At 37.9% G+C, this 19,384-nt stretch overlaps 1 protein-coding gene across 1 annotated transcript in view; it reads left to right on the top strand.

Moving 5' to 3' along the window:
- The window catches only part of ARL13B (ADP ribosylation factor like GTPase 13B), an 87,096-nt gene that overhangs the window by 64,094 nt on the left and 3,618 nt on the right, over nt 1-19,384 (top strand). The window contains exons 4-9 of the mRNA XM_059688049.1: nt 4,160-4,265; nt 6,493-6,695; nt 9,680-9,794; nt 12,600-12,822; nt 15,122-15,238; nt 16,214-16,282. Coding sequence (XP_059544032.1) covers nt 4,160-4,265; nt 6,493-6,695; nt 9,680-9,794; nt 12,600-12,822; nt 15,122-15,238; nt 16,214-16,282 — 833 coding nt within the window. The remainder of the gene's footprint in view (nt 1-4,159; nt 4,266-6,492; nt 6,696-9,679; nt 9,795-12,599; nt 12,823-15,121; nt 15,239-16,213; nt 16,283-19,384) is intronic.

The raw sequence follows: 19,384 nt of genomic DNA, 5'->3' as shown, positions 1-19,384 counted from the left end.
ATATATCTAGATGGTGTCGTAACCAGAGAGGGATTATTTAATTAATTTAAAAGTCAGTATTTTGACTGTGTATTTCTTGTGGAATATATTTTAGAGGCAAGAATAATCACGAAGAGATTTTAACCTACATTTAGTAATCTTACTTTTAATAATATTGGCATTGTTATCGGAGAAATGTGTGGATAGTCTTTCTCCATAGTGGGAGTGGGGTTCTTGGAGTGCTGCTGCTGGAATAAGCATTTCCGGAGGCACTCACAGGAGGATGAGATGTGGTAGAAAGCTTTATTTGCGTGGAATTATACCCCTCTGTTTCCAAAGTCCCATTTCCCTTAATCCAGTCCTGGATAATGTGCAGCTGAGGATTCAGTAGAGCTAGAAGCAAAGCCAGTGGCCAGAGTTTCTGTTCCATGTTGGAGCTGGGTCTGGTTTTGCATGAGGCTAGTTGCAGTCCAATAGTCCATTGTGTGTGTGGTCCACCTGGCCATGGACCATGTGGGCAAATGCAGGAGCATGAGAGTCCTGCAAGCCAGGAGCAGGAACCAAGAAGCAAGAGAGCAAACTCCTTTGCTTAGGAGTTTAGATATCTCAAATCTTCCTATACTTGCATTGGTCACACCTATCCTGGCCAATGACCTGTCCCCAGGTGTGACTGACAGGCAAGTAAGTCCCTTCCCTATTTACCCAGACTTTATTGGGCATGCTTCTAATATTTGGCCTTTCCTTTGCCCCTTTCCAGTTACTCATAAGAGTATATTACAACTAGTTAATAACAATGATATCATTATTCTTGTGTTGAAATTTATATATATTGTAGGACTAGAGGCCCAGTGCATGAAATTCATGCACGGGAGCAGGTCCCCTCAGCCCAGCCTGCACCCTCTCCAATCCGGGATCCTTCGGGGGATGTCTGACTGCCGGTTTAGGCCTGATCCCGGGGATCTGGCCTAAACCGGCAGTCGGACATCCCTCTTAGAATCCTGGACCACTGGCTCCTAATTGCTCACCTGCCTGCCTGCCTGGTTGCCCCTGACTGTCCCCCCTGCCAGTCTGGTTGCCCCTCACTGCTTCTCTGTGCTGGCCTGATCTCCCCTAACTGGCCCCCCTGCCAGCCTGGTTGCCCCTAACTGCCCCTGCTGCTGTCCTGGTCACCCCAACTGCCCCCCCTCCACTAGCCTAGTCCCTCACTGCCCCCCCCCCTGCCAGCCAGGTTGCCCCCAACTATCCCCTCATGCTGGCTTGGTCACTCCTAACTGCCCCCCTGCTGGCCTGGTCACCCCCAACTGCCCCCCTCTGCTGGCCTGGTTGCCCCTAATTGCCCCTGCTGCCAGCCTGTTTGCCCCTCACAGCCCCCCCTGCCAGCCTAATCACCCTCAACTGCCCCCTTGCTGGCCTGGTCACCCTCAACTGAACCCCCCCCCCCCCGCCAGCCTGGTCACCTCTTACTGCCCCCCTGCTGGCCTGGTCACCCCCCTCTGCCAGCCTGACTGCCCTTAACTGCCCCCCCTGCTGGCCTGGTTGCCCCAACTACCCACCTCTGCCAGTCTGGTTGCCCCTAACTTCCCCCCTGCTGGCCTGGTTGCCCCCTACTGCCCCCCCCCTGCTGGCCTGGTCACCCCCAACTGTCCCCGCTTCTGGCCTGGTTGCCCCTCACGGCCCCCCCCAATGACTTGGTCGCCCCACGCAGCCTGCTGTTCAGTTGTTTGGTCATCCTTCACTAACCCCCCTGCCAGCCTAGTCGCCCCACGCAGCCTGCTTGTTCAGTTGTTTGGTTGTCCCTCACTAACCCCTCTGCTGGCCTGGTCATAGGCAGCCATCTTGTGAGGGTGTGATGGTCAATTTGCATATTACCGCTTTATTATATAGGATAAAGAAAGTAGTCAATGTCAGCGTTATTAGGAACTATAGTTTTCAGCATAAGAAAAAAGTGACACAATTTAAGAAGTTAAGTAGAATGTGGTAATATTTGATTAAAAATGGGAAAATTAATATGGGCTCATGATTTAAATTTTTCTTTCTTAAAAAAACTACACCCCTCCCATCAGTTTTGTCCACTGAAAAGGTCTAGGAAACAATGGCAAGTCAATAGCAATTAAAGTTCACAGCACCCAGATTGTGGTCTTTAAAATATCAGTCCTCACTGAAAGGAACAAGGGCTCCTTAGGAAGATGGATGATTCCAGGTATGAAATATTGTTTCTTACAAAAAAGCAAGAAGATATCAAAGACTCTGGAAGTTGTACAGGAAGAACACAGAAGCCAACACAATGGGGACTCCCACTGACCAAATTGTGTAATTTTGAGCCTCAAAAGTAACCCCCCTCCCACCACTCAATCTTCAGTATGGGCAGTGTGAGAGGCAGCTGATCAATGTTTCGCTCTCACATCAATGTTTCTTCTTCTCTCCCTCCCGTTTCATCTCTTTCTCAAAATATCAATGAAAAAAATCTTTAAAAAGTAACTACAATAGAGTGAAACATGTATTTTAAAAATCTATTTCATAATTGTGTGCCCCACAAACCAAAGAAAGCAACTTGATCATGTTTGGAGGTTGATAGAGCATCAATTTATTATTATGAAAATTAGGAAATGAAGCCAAAGGATCACAGGTTTACCTCGACTTTTCTCTAAATTGCATTTATGTAAGAGTAAGCAGATAGTTGATGAAAGCTTACTTTTTAGCAAAAATTCGGCCAGTAAATGCAAAAGGAATATAGAAATAGAAAAGTCATATTTTATAAGCTCTTATAAAATAATGGAATTTAGCAAAGGTCATCAGTGGATACTAAATTCATTAGATGGAAGCATTTTGGCTGAATCAGGCTGACTCCAGCTGAATCCAGTGATCCATCTTACATCACTAAATGGTACAACCAGAGGCCTTCAAAGTAACCAGCACCATGTGGATAATTTTTAAAATATACATATATATATATATATATATATATTGTTGATTTCAAAGAGGAAGGAAGAGGGAGAGAGAGGTAGAAACATCAATGATGAGAGAGAATCATTGATCGGTTGCCTCCTCCACAACCCCAGCCAGCAAACCAGGCATGTGCCCTGACTGGGAATTGAACCTTGACCTCCTGGTTCATAGGTTGACATTCAACCACTGAGCCATGCCAGCCGGGCCATGTGGATAATTTTTAAAAATAGGTGATAAGGGTTCATTAGATTTATTGTTCTATATAATTATTAAATAATATATTTTCACCTGAAATACCTATCAAACCCTAACCTAGACAGCGTGTTATTAAACTTTTTGACCTCTGCCATCTGATAGCAAATTGCGTTATTTTGTGATAACTCTTTTTTTTTTTTTTTTTTTATGAACTTGTTTTGGTCTGGCTGGCATGGCTCAGTGGTTGATTGTCAACCTATGAACCAGGAGATCACAGTTTGATTTCCAGTAAGGGCACATGCTCGGGTTGCAGGCTCGATCCCCTGTTTGGGACGAGCAGGATGCAGCGGATCAGTGATTCTCTCTCATCATTGATGTTTCTCTTTCTCCCTTCCTCTCTGAAATCAATAATAATAATAAATGATATATATGTATATATATATAAAGAACTTTTGATGTTTTTCACTTTGTTGTTTCCCAGTTTGTTTCTAATTGAATATAATGTTCTTTATGTGCAGTGCTATGCAAAGTAAATGAGACAGAAGTGGCTCCACCTCTCCAGTAAATTGCATGATTTATGCGGGCACATTCACACACTGGAAATACAGATGAGCTCAAATATTACAAGCTCAGAATGAACATTTGAATATTTAAAACAAGAATATTTTGTATTTTCAGAAGATAAGGACATAAGATAAGCCTATTTGCATCATGGTGCATGTATTTTAAGAAGATAAAGACATAATGTGAAAATTAGAATTGATGGCTGAGGGGTATGAAAACTAGTCTTTTTCTATCTTGTTGGCCTATTGACCTATTGCTTGTTTTCTTAACCTACCTGACTTCTCTTTATTTGGTCAATTCTCACAAACTTATTTTAGGAAAAAATGGTGAAGTAGATTCTGTAGTGCTCTCTTAAACCAGTATATTCTGTAGTCAATAGGTTTAAAACTTTGGGATGAGAACATGGTGAAAGAATTTTTAAGTGGCTGTCTGATTATACATTTGCTATAAAAACACTTTATTTATATCTCTATAGGTTGGCAAATAAACAAGACAAGGAAGGGGCTTTAGGAGAAGCTGATGTGATTGAATGTCTGTCTCTGGAAAAAATGGTCAATGAACACAAGTGCCTATGTCAGATAGTAAGTGTTGGGGTTTGTTTTCCTTCTTTCCCTGTGAAATATGTTCAGTAGAACTTAGTTTTTGTAAAGGTGAAAGGCAATTAGGTGGCAGACAGCTAACAAAATAATGTGTTAGTGTTTTAAAAGAACTGTTTTTTTTTACCCAGGAAATCACATTCTCACTGTTTTGTTGCTATTATTTTATACTAGGGGCCCAGTGCACGAAATTTGTGCACTGTGTGTGTGTGTGTGTGTGGGGGGGGGAGTGTCCCTCAGCCCAGCCTGCCCCCTCTCACATACTGGGAGCCCTCAGGCGTTGACCCCCATCACCCTCCAATCGCAGGATCGGCCCCTTGCCCAGGCCTGACGCCTCTGACAGAGGCGTCAGGCCTGGGCAGGGGACCCTCATTTCCCCCCATCACTGGTTCTGCCCCCAGCCCAGGCCTGATGCCTCGGCCAGAGGCGTAGACCCCCATCACCTTCTGATCGCGTGATCGGCCCCTTGCCCAGGCCTGACGCCTCTGCCAGAGGTGTCAGGCTTGGACAGGGGACCCCCATCTCCCCCTGATCACTGGCTCTGGCCCCCGCCCAGGTCTGAGGCCTCTGGCCCAGGAATCATGCCTGGGCAGGGGACCCCCATCTCCCTCTGATCGCTTGCTCCACCCCCGCCCAAGCCTGACGCCTCTGACCCAGGCTTCAGGCCTGGGCAAGGGGACCATCATATCCCCCCAATCCCCGGCTCCGCCCCCCACCCAGGCCTGATGCCTCGGCCAGAGGAGTTGACCCTCATCACCCTCCGATCACCAATCACCGGATCGGACCCTTGACCAGGCCTGAGGCCTCTGGCAGAGGTGTCAGGCCTGGGCAGGGGACCCCCAGCTCCCCGTGGTTGCAGGCTCCGCCCCTGCCCAGGCCTAACACCTCTGGCCTAGGCGTCCGCCCCGGGCAGCGGGGACCCGCAGCTGCAGCGGCCCCGCGATCATGGGCTTCGCTTTAGGCCCAAGCAAGGGACCCCTAGCTCCCGGGACTGCCAGCTCCCATCGCTGGCTCCACCCCTACTTCCTGCTATCACTGGCCAGGGTGGCAAAGGCACCTGATTCTCCGATCATGGCTGGGGGGCAGGGCAAAGGTGGCCCCAGGGCTGCCTTTGCCCTGCCCCCCAGCTCTTAGCTCCCCCCTGGGTTTCCGATCACTGTCAGTGGCAGGGGGCTTCTTCCTGCTTTCCCTTTTGCCTCCCTGCATTGTGCCTACATATGCAAATTAACCGCCATCTTGTTGGCAGTTAACTGCCAATCTTAGTTGGCAGTTAATTTGCATATAGCCCTGATTAGCCAATGAAAAGGGTATCGTCGTACGCCAATTACCATTTTTCTCTTTTATTAGATAGGATTGTAATATTTGTTTTCTGCTTAGTTGTTATTGACTTCCATAAACTGTCTTTTGAGATTTCAAAGACTCTAGATTTGCTTTTTGTTTAAGATATTGCTGACAGGACTTGTAAGCTATACAAACACGTCTTGCTATAATTCTTAAAAAATATATTTTTATTGATTTCAGAGAGGAAGGGAGAGGGAGAGAGAAGAAACATCAATGATGAGAGAGAATCACTGATTGGCTGCCTCCTGCTTGCCTGCTGTTGGGGATTGAGCCCACAACATGGGCATGTGTCCTGACCGGGAATCAACGAACCGTGACCTCCTGATTCACAGGTTGATGCTCAACCACTGAGCCATGCCCGCCAGGCAAATTTTTTAAATGGTAAAGAAAACATATAAATACAAAATTTAAACATATGAGAGGTTTGCAATGAGTTTTGAAAAATCTTATCAGGAGAGTTATATAATCTTAAGAAAGATGGGCAGAAGATTTAAGTATTAATTCTGGCTTCAGAAGATGGACATTAAGACTGTCAATCTTAAAAGATGTTTACTGCTATAAATTCCTTAAGGACTGGAAGTTTGATTTTGTCTTCCATTGAGTTTGTTTTAATTGGCACTGTTGACTTCCTGTGTTATAGTATCTCTCATAGCTTACAGATATTGTACTTGAAATATTTCAGCTCCTATGTACTAATGTTAGTGGTCATTGCAATGGTATGTTTTGTGAGTTAAATAAGCAGGTGCTTTATATCATTAATTTAATGGGTTAATTTTGATTTACCAATAATTATACTTAATGGTTTTTGAGTAGATTTTTGTGGAGAACTTTTAGTTTTACTGTTTAAGCCAAATAAATTGGTGTTTTTCAGGAACCTTGTTCAGCAATCTTGGGATCTGGAAAGAAAATTGACAAGTCCATTAAAAAAGGCCTTTATTGGCTGCTAGATATCATTGCAAGAGACTTTGATGCCTTAAATGAACGCATCCAAAAGGACACAACAGAACAACGTGCTCTTGAGGAACAAGAGAAACGAGAAAGGGCTGAACGAGTGCGAAAATTACGAGAGGAAAGGTAAGTAGATTAATTTTGTACCACGGTGCATTTGAAACATAAAAAAGAAAACAAACAAAAAAACCACCACAATTTTAGGAATAATTTATTAGTTCGGTCTATTCAGTTTCTTTTTTGTGTCTGAAGGAGGACACTATACAAATTTTCTGTTTTTATGGATCTTTCTCTACACAAGTTTGGGTGACAGGATTCTACTTTTCCTGGTGGTATTATGGTAGTTAAATTTATTCCTTATGTGTTTATTATTTCTAAGAGATTTAAAATTTCTATCTCTTATGAGTACCTTTATTACAGTGGTTTTCGATCAGTATGCTGATTTTGCTTCTCAGAGGTCATTTGGCAGTGTCTAGAGACATTTTTACTTGTCACAGCTGGGGATAAGGTGGAGTGCTGCTGGCATCTAGTGGGTAGAGGCCAGGAAACTGCTCAACAGCTAGTGTTGCAAGGACAGTCCCCTACAACAGAGAATTATTGAGTCCACTGTCCATTATTGAGAAATGCTTCTTTAGTCTCAGCAAAGACAGAAGGCAAGCTGATAGTGGATCAATCAACTGAAACAAAATCTGATCTTCAACACTAGTTTTCCCCTTAAATAAACTAAATTATACTGTCTCAGGTTTTTAAAATACACTTTTCAAATTTTTTTCAAAGGGACCTTTCAAACTAAATTTAGTGAACTTAGAATTAAAAAACAATGATTTCATAAATTCTACCACAGAATCATCAGTGCAGGAGCTGCCCCCTGGTGGTCAGTGCGCTCCCACAGGGGGAGCTCTGCTCAGCCACAAGCCAGGCTGACGGCTGCCAACACAGTGGTGTTGGCGGGAGCCTCTCCCTCCTCCTCAGCAGCGCTAAGGATGTCCGACTGCGGCTTAGGCCTGCTCCCCGCTGGCAAGTGGACATCCCCCGAGGGCTCCTGGGCTGCCAGAGGGATGTCTGACTGCCAGCTTAGGCCCAATTCCCCAGGGAGTGGGCCTAAGCCAGCAGGTGGACATCCCCCGAGGGGTCTCAGACTGCGAGAGGGCACAGGCCAGGCTGAGGGACCCCCCCTCCCCCGAGTGCACACATTTTTATGCACTGGGCCTCTAGTTTCTAATAATCTTAATGCTGTGAAAAAGTACTCATATTTGATTAAAAGTCAAATTTAGTACTTTATCCCAAGATTTCTCTTTCTTTTCTCAACTAGATAGTTGCATGATAGGGAAGGGGAGAAATCAAAAGATATTTAAGTGAGCTCTTGTAAGATCTAAAGTTGTCTCTCATCTAACTAAGAAATATTGGCCTTCCATGTCCTCTAACATACTTGCAGCCTAGTAGACATGAACCCACTAAACTGCCCTTGGTGGTGCCTTGGTGAGGTATTCTCTTACTCTGAAAGGAAATCCTCTGATTACAGGTATCTTTCATTTAATTTATAGATAGGACTTAAAGGAAAGAAATACTTGTAGCGGTAACTCCCCATCTCCAAGTGCTCAATAATATGAGCAGATCATTTATCTAGGATCTCTCTTGATACTGATATGAGGTTTTAGTTCATGTGAGAAATTTGGTATTCTATCCTACTGTACATTTTCATGATATAAAGCTCAGTAAACCAATCGTTCATGTAAGTCTACCTTTTGTATACTTATAAAAATAAAATATATGGCCATACTTTTCTGAAGACTCCTTTGCTTTTTTTTTCCATTAAGAAAACAAACAAAAAGAACAAAAAATAATGAGTTGGATAAAAGAAATCTGATATTAGTCATTTCCCCTGTCTCACCCCCTCCCCCGCAAGTTCTTACCTTTTCCATAAAGATGTTCTAGGCCATGTGATGGCAGGCTTTTCTAATACCCATTCCCCTTTCCTCCTTTCTCCCAGCCATGCTACGTGTGGTCTAAGACCTCTCCCGTTGAGCACAGTCTCCATAATTAAAAGTAAATTGGCATTTAGAGAGGAGTTATTAAAAAAAAACAACCTTTTTACTTCATTAAATCCAATCTAATAGATTCAGATATTTTTGAAAAACTGTAAAAAAAATTATTGTTGGTATCTGAAAATAGTATTATACTACTAAATACCTGAAACTGCTTGCTAATAAATTAGTAATATTAATAACATTTACTGTCCTATAAGTATGTTCATATACAGTGTGCTTTCACATATATTGCTTTAGCTGAAACAACCCTATGAAGTAGATATTTTTATCCACATGGGAAAACTGTCATTCAAAGATCCAGGTACATGTCCAAGGTCAAAGAGGTCATAAATTGCAGCCCTCTAAATCTTGGCTTGCTAGGTTCAGAATGAAAGGATAGATCTTTCCATCAGAGGACATAATTAATAAACATCATAGTAATGAACATTCACATTGCTGTACTATACCTGCAGCCCAGTGGCAGGTCTACGCTAGTCACCAGCTAATTGTTTTATAACTTAATTACTCTTCATGTATGGGGTAACATTAACTAAAAGTCACAGAGATAGTAAATGTTTCAGTAGTAACAAGTATGGAATTACTAATATAAGTGATATAGTTCAGCTTATCTTTATGGCCTCTTCTGTTATGCAAAGCAGCAGTCATTACCTAGTTCATATATGATAAGTAATTTGACACAGCCCTTCAGAAGAGGGTTAACAAGAGGACTCATTTATCTATTAACATCAATGAAGAGGACAGCATTGGTTTGGGATGGTAATTAATAAATTGCTAAATACAATAAATAGCACATAGGATAATTAATGTGCACTGTTGACATTAAGAAGTCAGTCATACGGAATGTTGTTTTTGTCATTTCTGTCTTTTAAAAATTCAAATGAATAATCTTTACACAGGGGTAGAGGCCTGTAAACAGCATAAGGATTTCTGAAAATCAGTAATTTAAAGCCATATCCAGATGTTTAAATTACTAAATTTAATAGCCTTAAACCTATTGCAAGTGTTCTTAAACATGGTTCAGCATTTTCTCAGGAATTACAATTTTTTCCCCTCAAACAATAGAGAACAAAGAGAGCGAGAGCAGGCTGAACTCGATGGAACCAGTGGTCTGGCTGAGGTGGATCCAGAGCCAATTATTGTTAATCCTTTCCAGCCGATAGCAACTGTAATCATTGAGGTATGGATAGTGGCACATGTGATTTTTATATCGTAAGTTTTAAAGTTGGCAGGGAATTGAGAAAGGAGGTAGGGAGGTAGAAATAACTGTTTTATCAGAGACCAATTATTTCTAAAAAAATTAAGTGGGAGAGACAGAGGTTAAGGTTTGCTGCTTTTTCATCCTCTTCAAATTTGTCTTTGGATCTAGTATAAACAGGAAAGGTGACTTCAGAATTAACTGAGAATGAAAATGAAGATTGAATGTAGCAACTGTAATAGTTACTGTTCTGATAAATTGTTTTTTTGGCATTTATTTCAGATAATAGTAATATATTTACTCTTATTTATATTGTCTCTTTGTCCCTGTATTGCTGTTACTGTCATCTCTTTACAGTAATGTTTAGATGCATAAATGAATTGCTACTTGTTTACCCAGGATACTTAAGAGTGTTTGAAATGATCATAAATTCTATATGTAAATATGATTTATTTTTATTTTAATTATGAGAAATTTTACCAAAATTAATTTGTAGATTATAATCATGAAGAAGTTAAGTGTGTGTGTGTGTGTGTGTGTGTGTGTGTGTGTGTGTATTTGTGTCTTTGTTTTCATTTTCGACAGAGACTTTGCGTTAGACCTACTTTCATTGCCCTGCTTCAGCAGCCAGGCCTCCTCAGAGGCAGAGCTTCCTCAACTTCCCCTCCATTCACCAGAGCTTAATGTGGCAGTTGGTTTGTTGGTCCCACTGCCTGCATGTTCTCCATTCCTCTTCCCCTGTCACTGCCTCCTTCCACGCAGGTGCTCATCTGGAAAGGTGGATGATTGTTTCTTCCTGGGGCTGCTGCTGAGGAGGGAGGCAGCTCCACAGGTAAGAAGATGATTGGATAATTTTGGTATTGCTTTATTTTGCAAATTAATTGACAATATGAGCTATTTGTACTTAAGTTGCTTAGGTACCAGAAGGTTAATGGGACTTAGTTTTTTTATTAATCCCGTTGCATTTAACTGTGTGCTTTTCTAAGTACAATAAAGTTGTCTTAATAACTTAAGCTCTCCTTTTGTCTCCATCCTATTAAATATTATTTTTGTCAAGTTGTCTTTTATGCTCTTTAAAAATATTGATGAAGAAGAGAGAAATCAAGTTTGACTTTTAACTTTGAAACATTTATTGTATGTGTAATAAAGCTCACCTTGTAAATGATGACCAATTTTATAATACCACTAGAGGCCCAATGCACGAAATTCATGCAAGGGGCTCGGCCCTGACAGCTGTGGTGGCTTGCCTCAGCCCTCCCAGCCACTGCTTCGTCCGGAAGGCCATCCAGAAGGTCGTTCGGTCTAATTACCATATTACGCTTTTATTGTTATACATCAGTGGTTCTCAACCTTCTGGCCCTTTAAATTTAGAGAAGCACCTCACATTCCTTTTATTTATTTATTTTTTTTACCACAAATAATACAACTGGTGAGGTATTGGTTCTAGAACAGAGAGATTAATGGAACATTGATAAACATTCAATAAACATAATTATGACTGAACCATTTTGTATAAGATAAAGGTGACATTTCAAATGTGGAAGAAGAGGATATTGGGACCACTGAATAATCATTTTGAAAAATGTAAAATTAGTAACACTGTATATAGCAAATTAAACCCCAGAAGACTTAAAGGTATTTTAAAAAGTAAGCCTTAAAAATACTAGCACATAATATAAACATTTGTGTATATGTGGAGGAGGAAAAACTTTCAAAGCAGGACAATCAAACCACAAGTCAAGAAATAAAAATAGGTAGATCTTATTATATTCAATTTTTTTAGGAGCTTTTCTACAAATTTACAGGCAATGACCAAACCCTAATGAAAAATATTTGAGACACATAGGACAAAAAAAAAAAACCCTTAAAAATTACTATGAAAATAATGATAATCAAATAGAAAAGTGGATATTGGGTTACCATGGGTAATTCCCTAAAGAAAAAGAAATATGGCAATAACAGTATTTAATAGTTCACCTTCAAAGTGATAAACAGTATTGAAATCAGTATGTTAATCCCACACTAAGGTAAAAACATTACTAACATTTATTAGTTTCAACCTTTTGCCTAGAATGTAAATTGACTTCAGTTTTTCTGAAGTGAAATTTGTAGTGTGTCACATTTTAAAAAATGTGCTTACCCATTACCAACAATTCTAGTGTTAGGAATTTATTCTAAATAACTAATTCAATAGTTGTGTTTTTTTAATAGTGAAAATTGAAAGTAACCTCTTAGTTCATTGATTATGAATTGGTAAAATAAGTTATGGTATAACTATTCAAAATGATAATGTAATTGGTGAAAGTAATCATAGCTAACATATATGTCAGTTACATAGCTAACATTTTATGAGGTGTCAGGCACTATTCTAAGAAAAATATATATATTCTTAATTTAAAACTTTAGTTCTTTTTTGTTTAAAAACAAATACATAAATATGTATATATTAAGAGAAACAATCTATCACATTTGTGTATGTTTGTGATGGTGTATGTCTGTACGTGTGCGGTTAGGCAAAGAGAAACATCTCTTAGTGATTATACACCAACTAGTGGTCATCTCTAGATTATAGAATTACTGGTAGTAGTTGTTTCATTCCTTTATACAATCTTTTTTCTGAATGTTTGGCAATTAGTATGTTTCAGTGATGTTTTTAACAAATAGTTTTTAATGGAAATATCACAGTTCCCTGAAGGTACAGAAAGCTCTTGGATTACTTCATTTTTCCCTTAAAATTATCTTAGATACAACTGTTATATTAAAGGTGATATATTTCATTTTTGTTAGAATGAAAAAAAACTTGAAAGAGAGAAAAAGAGGCAAAATGTGGAGAAAGACTGTGATGCTTGCCCCCTGAGAAATAAAATGGAGCGTGAGCAAATGGAAACACAGAGCCAGATCAGTGACAGTAGCCAGAAAAGCAATGAGTTTGCAACCGTAGAAAATTATAATGAAGCATTAACACAGCAGTTGGAGAATGAAGAGACAGACCAGCCATCATCAGAATCGGGTAAATCTGGTTATTAAATAAAAAAGATATACATATATAACTTAATTATACTTCTTTCACCTGTCATTATTTTCACACACAAATTTTTTTTTTTCTGCAAATGCAGTATTTATCATGGTTTTCTCATGGTTTTTACTCATTAGTTAGTTTGCTAACTTATGTTTTTATTCATGATGTCTTAAAATGTACTCTTTTGTAACTTGAATTTCAGCAGAAATTTTTAATTTTACTTTCATAAATTTGGAATATAGCATAGCCCAGGAATCCTTGGAATGTATTAAATACCTTTAAGCCTTTTTGAGGTTTTCCTTGTTTCTTTTTAAGACTGATAATGCTATAATCAGCCTCACTTTATTTATTGACATGCTATTTCTGTAGGATGCAAACATAATTAGTTGAACATTCTAAAAGTCTTATCACATAGTCATTTTCCTCTTATTTTAATATCAAAAAATTTCAATTCATAATTATTTTTCTTTTTCTCAGTAGTTATGTAATTTAACAGGAAATTCATGTCTTTTGGTATCATAAAGACACAGCCTGTGTCTGGAATCAGACAACCTGGGATAGAACCCTGACTTTTCCATCTACTAGACCAGTGGTCAGCAAACTCATTAGTCAACAGAGCCAAATATCAACAGTACAACGATTGAAATTTCTTTTGAGAGCCAAATTTTTTAAACTTAAACTATATAGGTAGGTACATTGTTATTAACTTAATTAGGGTACTCCTAAGGCTTAGGAAGAGCCACACTCAAGGGGCCAAAGAGCCGCATGTGGCTCGCTAGCCGCAGTTTGCCGACCACGGTACTAGACACATGCTATGTTATATGATGTTCTTCAGTCTTCCTCATCTCTCAAATGGAAATAAGCATCATTTTTAGAGGGATTTTAGGATTACTTATAGTAAGAATAACCCTACAATGTTTGAGCATGGGCCTGACACATGGGAGCTACCTAATTAGTTCCTTGCCATTCCTCGTTAGCAGTATGGTTCCATTATATATGAGAATTTTTATGTAGTATCAAAAAGTTTATAAAAATAAGATTTCAATCTTGAGGTATAGATTAGCTAACATGGATATTTTGCTATATAGCAATAATTAGATTTGAAAGTTATACTTTTTGTAAGTTTGGATGTATTATAAAAGTAAATATATTACTCATAATTCTGAGGTTCTTGAATATTTTCAGTTGAAATTTCTCATGAAAAATTATTTTTTAAAGTGTCTATAGACGGTTATGGCATTTAAAATCATACATCTTGTCTGTGGCTGTGCTGAGACCCCACCTTGGATCATGTGGTCTATCTTGTATACTCTTTCATGACCCAAACTACTGTCCATCCTAAAGTACCATATCATTATGGAGGCTCTCTTTCCTTTCTACTAGCTGTAAAGCTTGCAGCTCTAATTATAGAAAGATGTCTTTGTTTCTATCTGGAGTAAATGTGTCAAATTACACTAACTGATTTAGAAAATATGTTTCTAAATATTGTTGTATTTCTCACTGCTTTGTAGATTTTGTAGATGTTGACTATAGGGTGTCCCCCCAAAATGTATACACACACTTTGAGTAATTATAAAGGCAGTGTTTATTAAAATACATTTCATTTTCAAAATTGAGCTATCAGCTGTTACAGTGTGTATACATTTTAAAAAGTAATTTCTTAAGTAATAGATAATTCCTATGTTAGAAAATATATAGTATATAAAGTAAGTTTGGGATTGTCAATGAAAATATTTCAGTAACTTTAATGTTTGTTTATTTAACGACTATGCCATCTTGACTTACATTGTTAAAGTCTACATGTTAACAGCATACACGTCCTTAAAATGTAATTACACTGTAATTATTTTTTTCAAAGAACACAAGTTCAGTTCTGCAAAGTCTAATGTGGGTTTTGATTATATATATATTTGGGCATACCTTATTTGGGGGTTATTTTAATGGGTAATGTGTTTAGGTTTGATTGGGGTCTTTTTCACATTTCACAGAATTATTTTGGACTATTTATACCTAGAATATATTATATGAACTTTCTTTGTATTCCGAATAACTTCTTTTAGAACTTAGAATACAGGCTTTTGTTATTTGTATCATATTCATTAATTACTTAATAAGGAAACATTAATAGCTTAATTCTTAGTAAAAGCAAGTTCATATTTCATTACTAGTAATAATTTCAAGGTTGAATTGAAGGTATATTTCTATGGTAATAATATCAATATTCTAGTTTTGTTCTGAATTTTTATTATAGAAGTTTAATTTTTCCCAATTCCATGTTTCAATTCTGTAGATAACAGTAAAAAGAAAACTAAGAAACTAAGAATAAAAAGAAGTCACCGTGTAGAACCTGTTAATACAGATGACTCTGCTCCTAAGAGCCCAATACCACCCCCGCCACCCCCTCCGGGTGAGTAATTTAATATCAATACTGAATTTAGAAATACTGCTTTAAACAATGAAGAAAAAGGAAGAAATTGTGTAGTTTTTATTCAGTATATTCACTATCTTGTAAATTTGTGAAAAGTTAGAGTTCTTTGCTCTCTTTTGTTCATATTTTATCAACATAAGTTACCTATTGCTTTTTTAACAATAAAAAATGTAAAGTTTGTAAAAAAAATAAGTAAAAATTAATTAAAAAATCTTACGCAGGCACTTCCTAGAATGGATTCAATCTTATTTAAAATATCAGTGCACAGATGCTAAAAGGAATTTAAGCTTATTGAATGGATGGCTAATATGAGCTTTTAAAAAATTGCATCTTTCATCTTGAAAGTAAACACTTGAGAAACCAACATATGTGAATTCTTCCATTATATTTTCAATTTACATACTGACCTTCTAAGTTTGTTATGAGAATTAAATGGAATACTGCAGGTAAAGTCCTGGGACTTATTAGCTGCATAATATTTGTAATTTTTCAGCACTAGACACAGAACCTCGTATACTATAGGTACTTAATAAATATCTAAACATATATGTTTATAGTGTCCTTTTAGCTCAGCCAGAAGGCTTTATATGGTAACATTTTCCTTTGAGAATTATTTGAAGACTCATTTCTAGTATTCCATTTAATAAGTAAACATTTCTTATAGCTTCTGGTAGCGGTTACAACAATAGCCTAAGGTTATTTATGGTAGTAGTGAAGATGATTATATTTTTAACTGAAGGCAAATAAAAATTTAAAGCAAATGTTATCAGCCTACAGTGATATTTTAAAATAGAAGTAATTTAAAATGGGATTATGGCTATTCAGTACTGTGTCATTCAGTATATATGAATTGACATTAAATATTATATACATTCCTGTCTAGGGAGGGATCCTCTCAACCAACCTAAAGATATATTATTTAACAGTGTTTTAAATGTTTTTCTTTTTCTTTAGTTGGCTGGGGAACCCCCAAAGTCACTAGACTTCCAAAACTTGAGCCTCTTGGTGAAACACGTCATAATGGTAATGCAAAAGGATCAGTTTTCAAATATCTGTACATATTACATTCACTTTTCTTTACCTCATTACTTCAGCAAACTTTTATTTTTGGAAGCCTTTCAAATCCACAGCCATCCTTTTTCATTATACATCTTCTTTTTCTATTTAATTTTTTTATTCTTAATGCCCCTTTGCCTCTAAATAATTTGAATTGATGTTTACCTTAGAATACAGAATGTTTATCCATCATTTATTTATGTAAATAGTAATGGATAGGGAAAGGCTTTACAGCAATTTAAATTAAATAGACATTAAAATTATAGTGCTTACAAACTGCATTGTCTTATATGTATGTACTCAATATACTGAATGATGCCATATAATTGTTCTTCCTCTGCTTCTAATAAGACACCAACCTGCTGAATATTAAAATGAAGTAAAAAGATCAACACAGTTGTAGAATCAGACTAATCAAAGTATACCAAATAAACTTCAGCTAACTAGAAAGTTACGAGGGCTTTATTGCCTCAAGAAAGTAATTTTCTTTAGATGAAATTGACATAAGGTATAGTCTAGCCAGCATATGGCATTAGAACTGCACAACTGGAAAACTAGAGAAAGGGCCTTTGGGAGTAAAGGACTGCCTTGTACCAGGCAGAATTTCTGATTTTAGACCATCAGCCCAATTCTTTCAAAGATACATTTCTGGAATGCAAAAAGGATAATATATGTATATTATAGCTCAATAGATTTCTCCATCAATAATATCCAATTTGCTTTTTTATTTGTATTTATGCTTTTATTTTTTTATTTTTTTATTGATTAAGTTATTACATATGTGTCCTTATACCCACGATACCCCCTGTCCTCCCCCCCCCCCACTCATGCCCTCACCCCCCTGTTGTCTGTGTCCATTAGTTAGGCCTATATGCTTGCATATAAGTCCTTTGGTTGATCTCTCTCCCTTACTCCCACCCTCTCCTACATTCCCTATGAGGTTTGATGGTCTGATCGATGCTTCTCTGTCTCTGGATCTGTTTTTGTTCATCAGTTTATGTTGTTCATTATATTCCACAAATGAGTGAGATCATGTGGTATTTATCTTCCTCTGACTGGCTTATTTCACTTAGCATAATGCTCTCCAGTTCCATCCATGCTGCTGCAAATTGTAAGAACTCCTTCTTTTTTACCACAGCATAGTATTCCATTGTGTAGATGTACCACAGTTTTTTAATCCACTCATCCGCTGATGGGCACTTAGGCTGTTTCCAAATCTTAGCTATGGTGTATTGTGCTGCTATGAACATAAGGGTGTATATATATCCTTTCTAATTGGTGTTTCTAGTTTCTTTTTTTTTTTTTATGGAATTCAAACTTTATTTGTAGGTAGTAGAGAACCAGTGAAAAAATTTTGAGTATCTTATTTTTTTAAGTATCTCATTATTTATTTTAAAGTAGTAACTCCATTCCTAATGTAGAGACAGTGCTAGCAAAATGGAATTTTTATTTTTACGTTCTTTTTTTTTAAAATTTTGTTTTATTGCTTAAAGTATTACAAAGAGTATTACATATGTTTCCTTCCCCCCCCCCTTGACCATCCCCTGTACTCCTCTACCCCCCAGTGTCTTGTGTCCATTGGTTATGCTTATATGCATGCATACAAGTCCTTCGGTTGATCTCTTACCCTCCCCCCGCAACCCTCCCCGGCCTTCCCGCTGTAGTTTGACAGTCTGTTCCATGCTGCTCTGCCTCTGTATCTATTTTTGCTCATCAGTTTATAATGGTCTTTATTATCCATAAATGAGTAAGATCATGTGGTATTTTTCTTTCATTGACTGGCTTATTTCACTTAGCATAATGCTCTCCAGTTCCATCCATGCTGTTGCAAATGGTAAGAATTCCTTCTTTGTTACAGCAGCATAGTATTCCAATGTGTAGATGTATCACAGTTTTCTAATCCATTCCTCTGCTGATGGGCACTTAGGCTGTTTCCAAATCTTAGCTATGGTGAATTGTGCTGCTATGAACATAGGGATGCATATATCCTTTCTGATTGGTGTTTCTGGTTTCTTGGGATATATTCCTAGAAGTGGGATCACTGGGTCAAATGGGAGTTCCATTTTTAGGTTTTTGAGGAAACTCCATACTGTTCTCCACAGTGGCTGTACCAGTCTGCATTCCCACCAGCAGTGCACGAGGGTTCCTTTTTCTCTGCAACCTCGTCAGCACTTGTCGTTTGTTGATTTGTTGATGATAGCCATTCTGACAGGTGTGAGATGATACCTCATTGTCATTTTGATTTGCATCTCTCGGATGATTAGTGACTTTGAACATGTTTTCATATGTCTTTTGGCCTTTCTTCTGTCTTCTTTTGAAAAGTATCTATTTAGGTCCGTTGCCTATTTTTTGATTGGGTTGTTTATCTTCCTCTTGTTAAGTTGTATGAGTTCCCTGTAAATGTTGGCGATTAAACCCTTATCGGTGATAACATTTGCAAATATGTTCTCCCATGTAGTGAGTCTTCTTGTTGTTTTGTTGATGGTTTCTTTTACTGTGCAAAAGCTGTTTATTTTGATGTAGTCCCATTTGCTTATTTTCTCTTTAGTTTCCATTGCCCTAGGAGCAGTATCAGTGAAGAAATTGCTTCGGCATATGTCTGAGATTTTGCTGCCTATGGATTCCTCTAGTATTTTTATGGTTTCCCATCTTATGTTTAAGTCCTTTATCCATTTTGAGTTTATTTTTCTGTATGGTGTAAGTTGGTGGTCTAGTTTAATTTTTTTGCATGTATCTGTCCAATTTTCCCAACACCATTTATTGAAGAGGCTGTCTTGACTCCATTGTATGTTCATGCAATTTGCTTTTTGATGACTCTGTTTACCTAATCTAGAGTTTGGTTTCCTACAGAGACCCATCTATTAGAAAAAAAAAGTCAGAATTGTAATCTTTAAAAAAGCTTTATTTTACTATATAATTTGAAATTGTATAAAATACTTTTATTCAAAGAGTATATAAATATAAATGTGCTCTTTGCTTTCTTTTTCAGAATACTATAGGTCAGTAATGAAATATTTCTTTAAAATATTTATTTTCATTTCTAAAAACAGAAAAGTTTGGCCCTGGCAA

Source organism: Myotis daubentonii, chromosome 3 (assembly GCF_963259705.1).
Source record: "Myotis daubentonii chromosome 3, mMyoDau2.1, whole genome shotgun sequence".
Classification (NCBI taxonomy): Eukaryota; Metazoa; Chordata; class Mammalia; order Chiroptera; family Vespertilionidae; genus Myotis; species Myotis daubentonii.
This window is presented reverse-complemented; position numbering and strand designations above follow the sequence as displayed.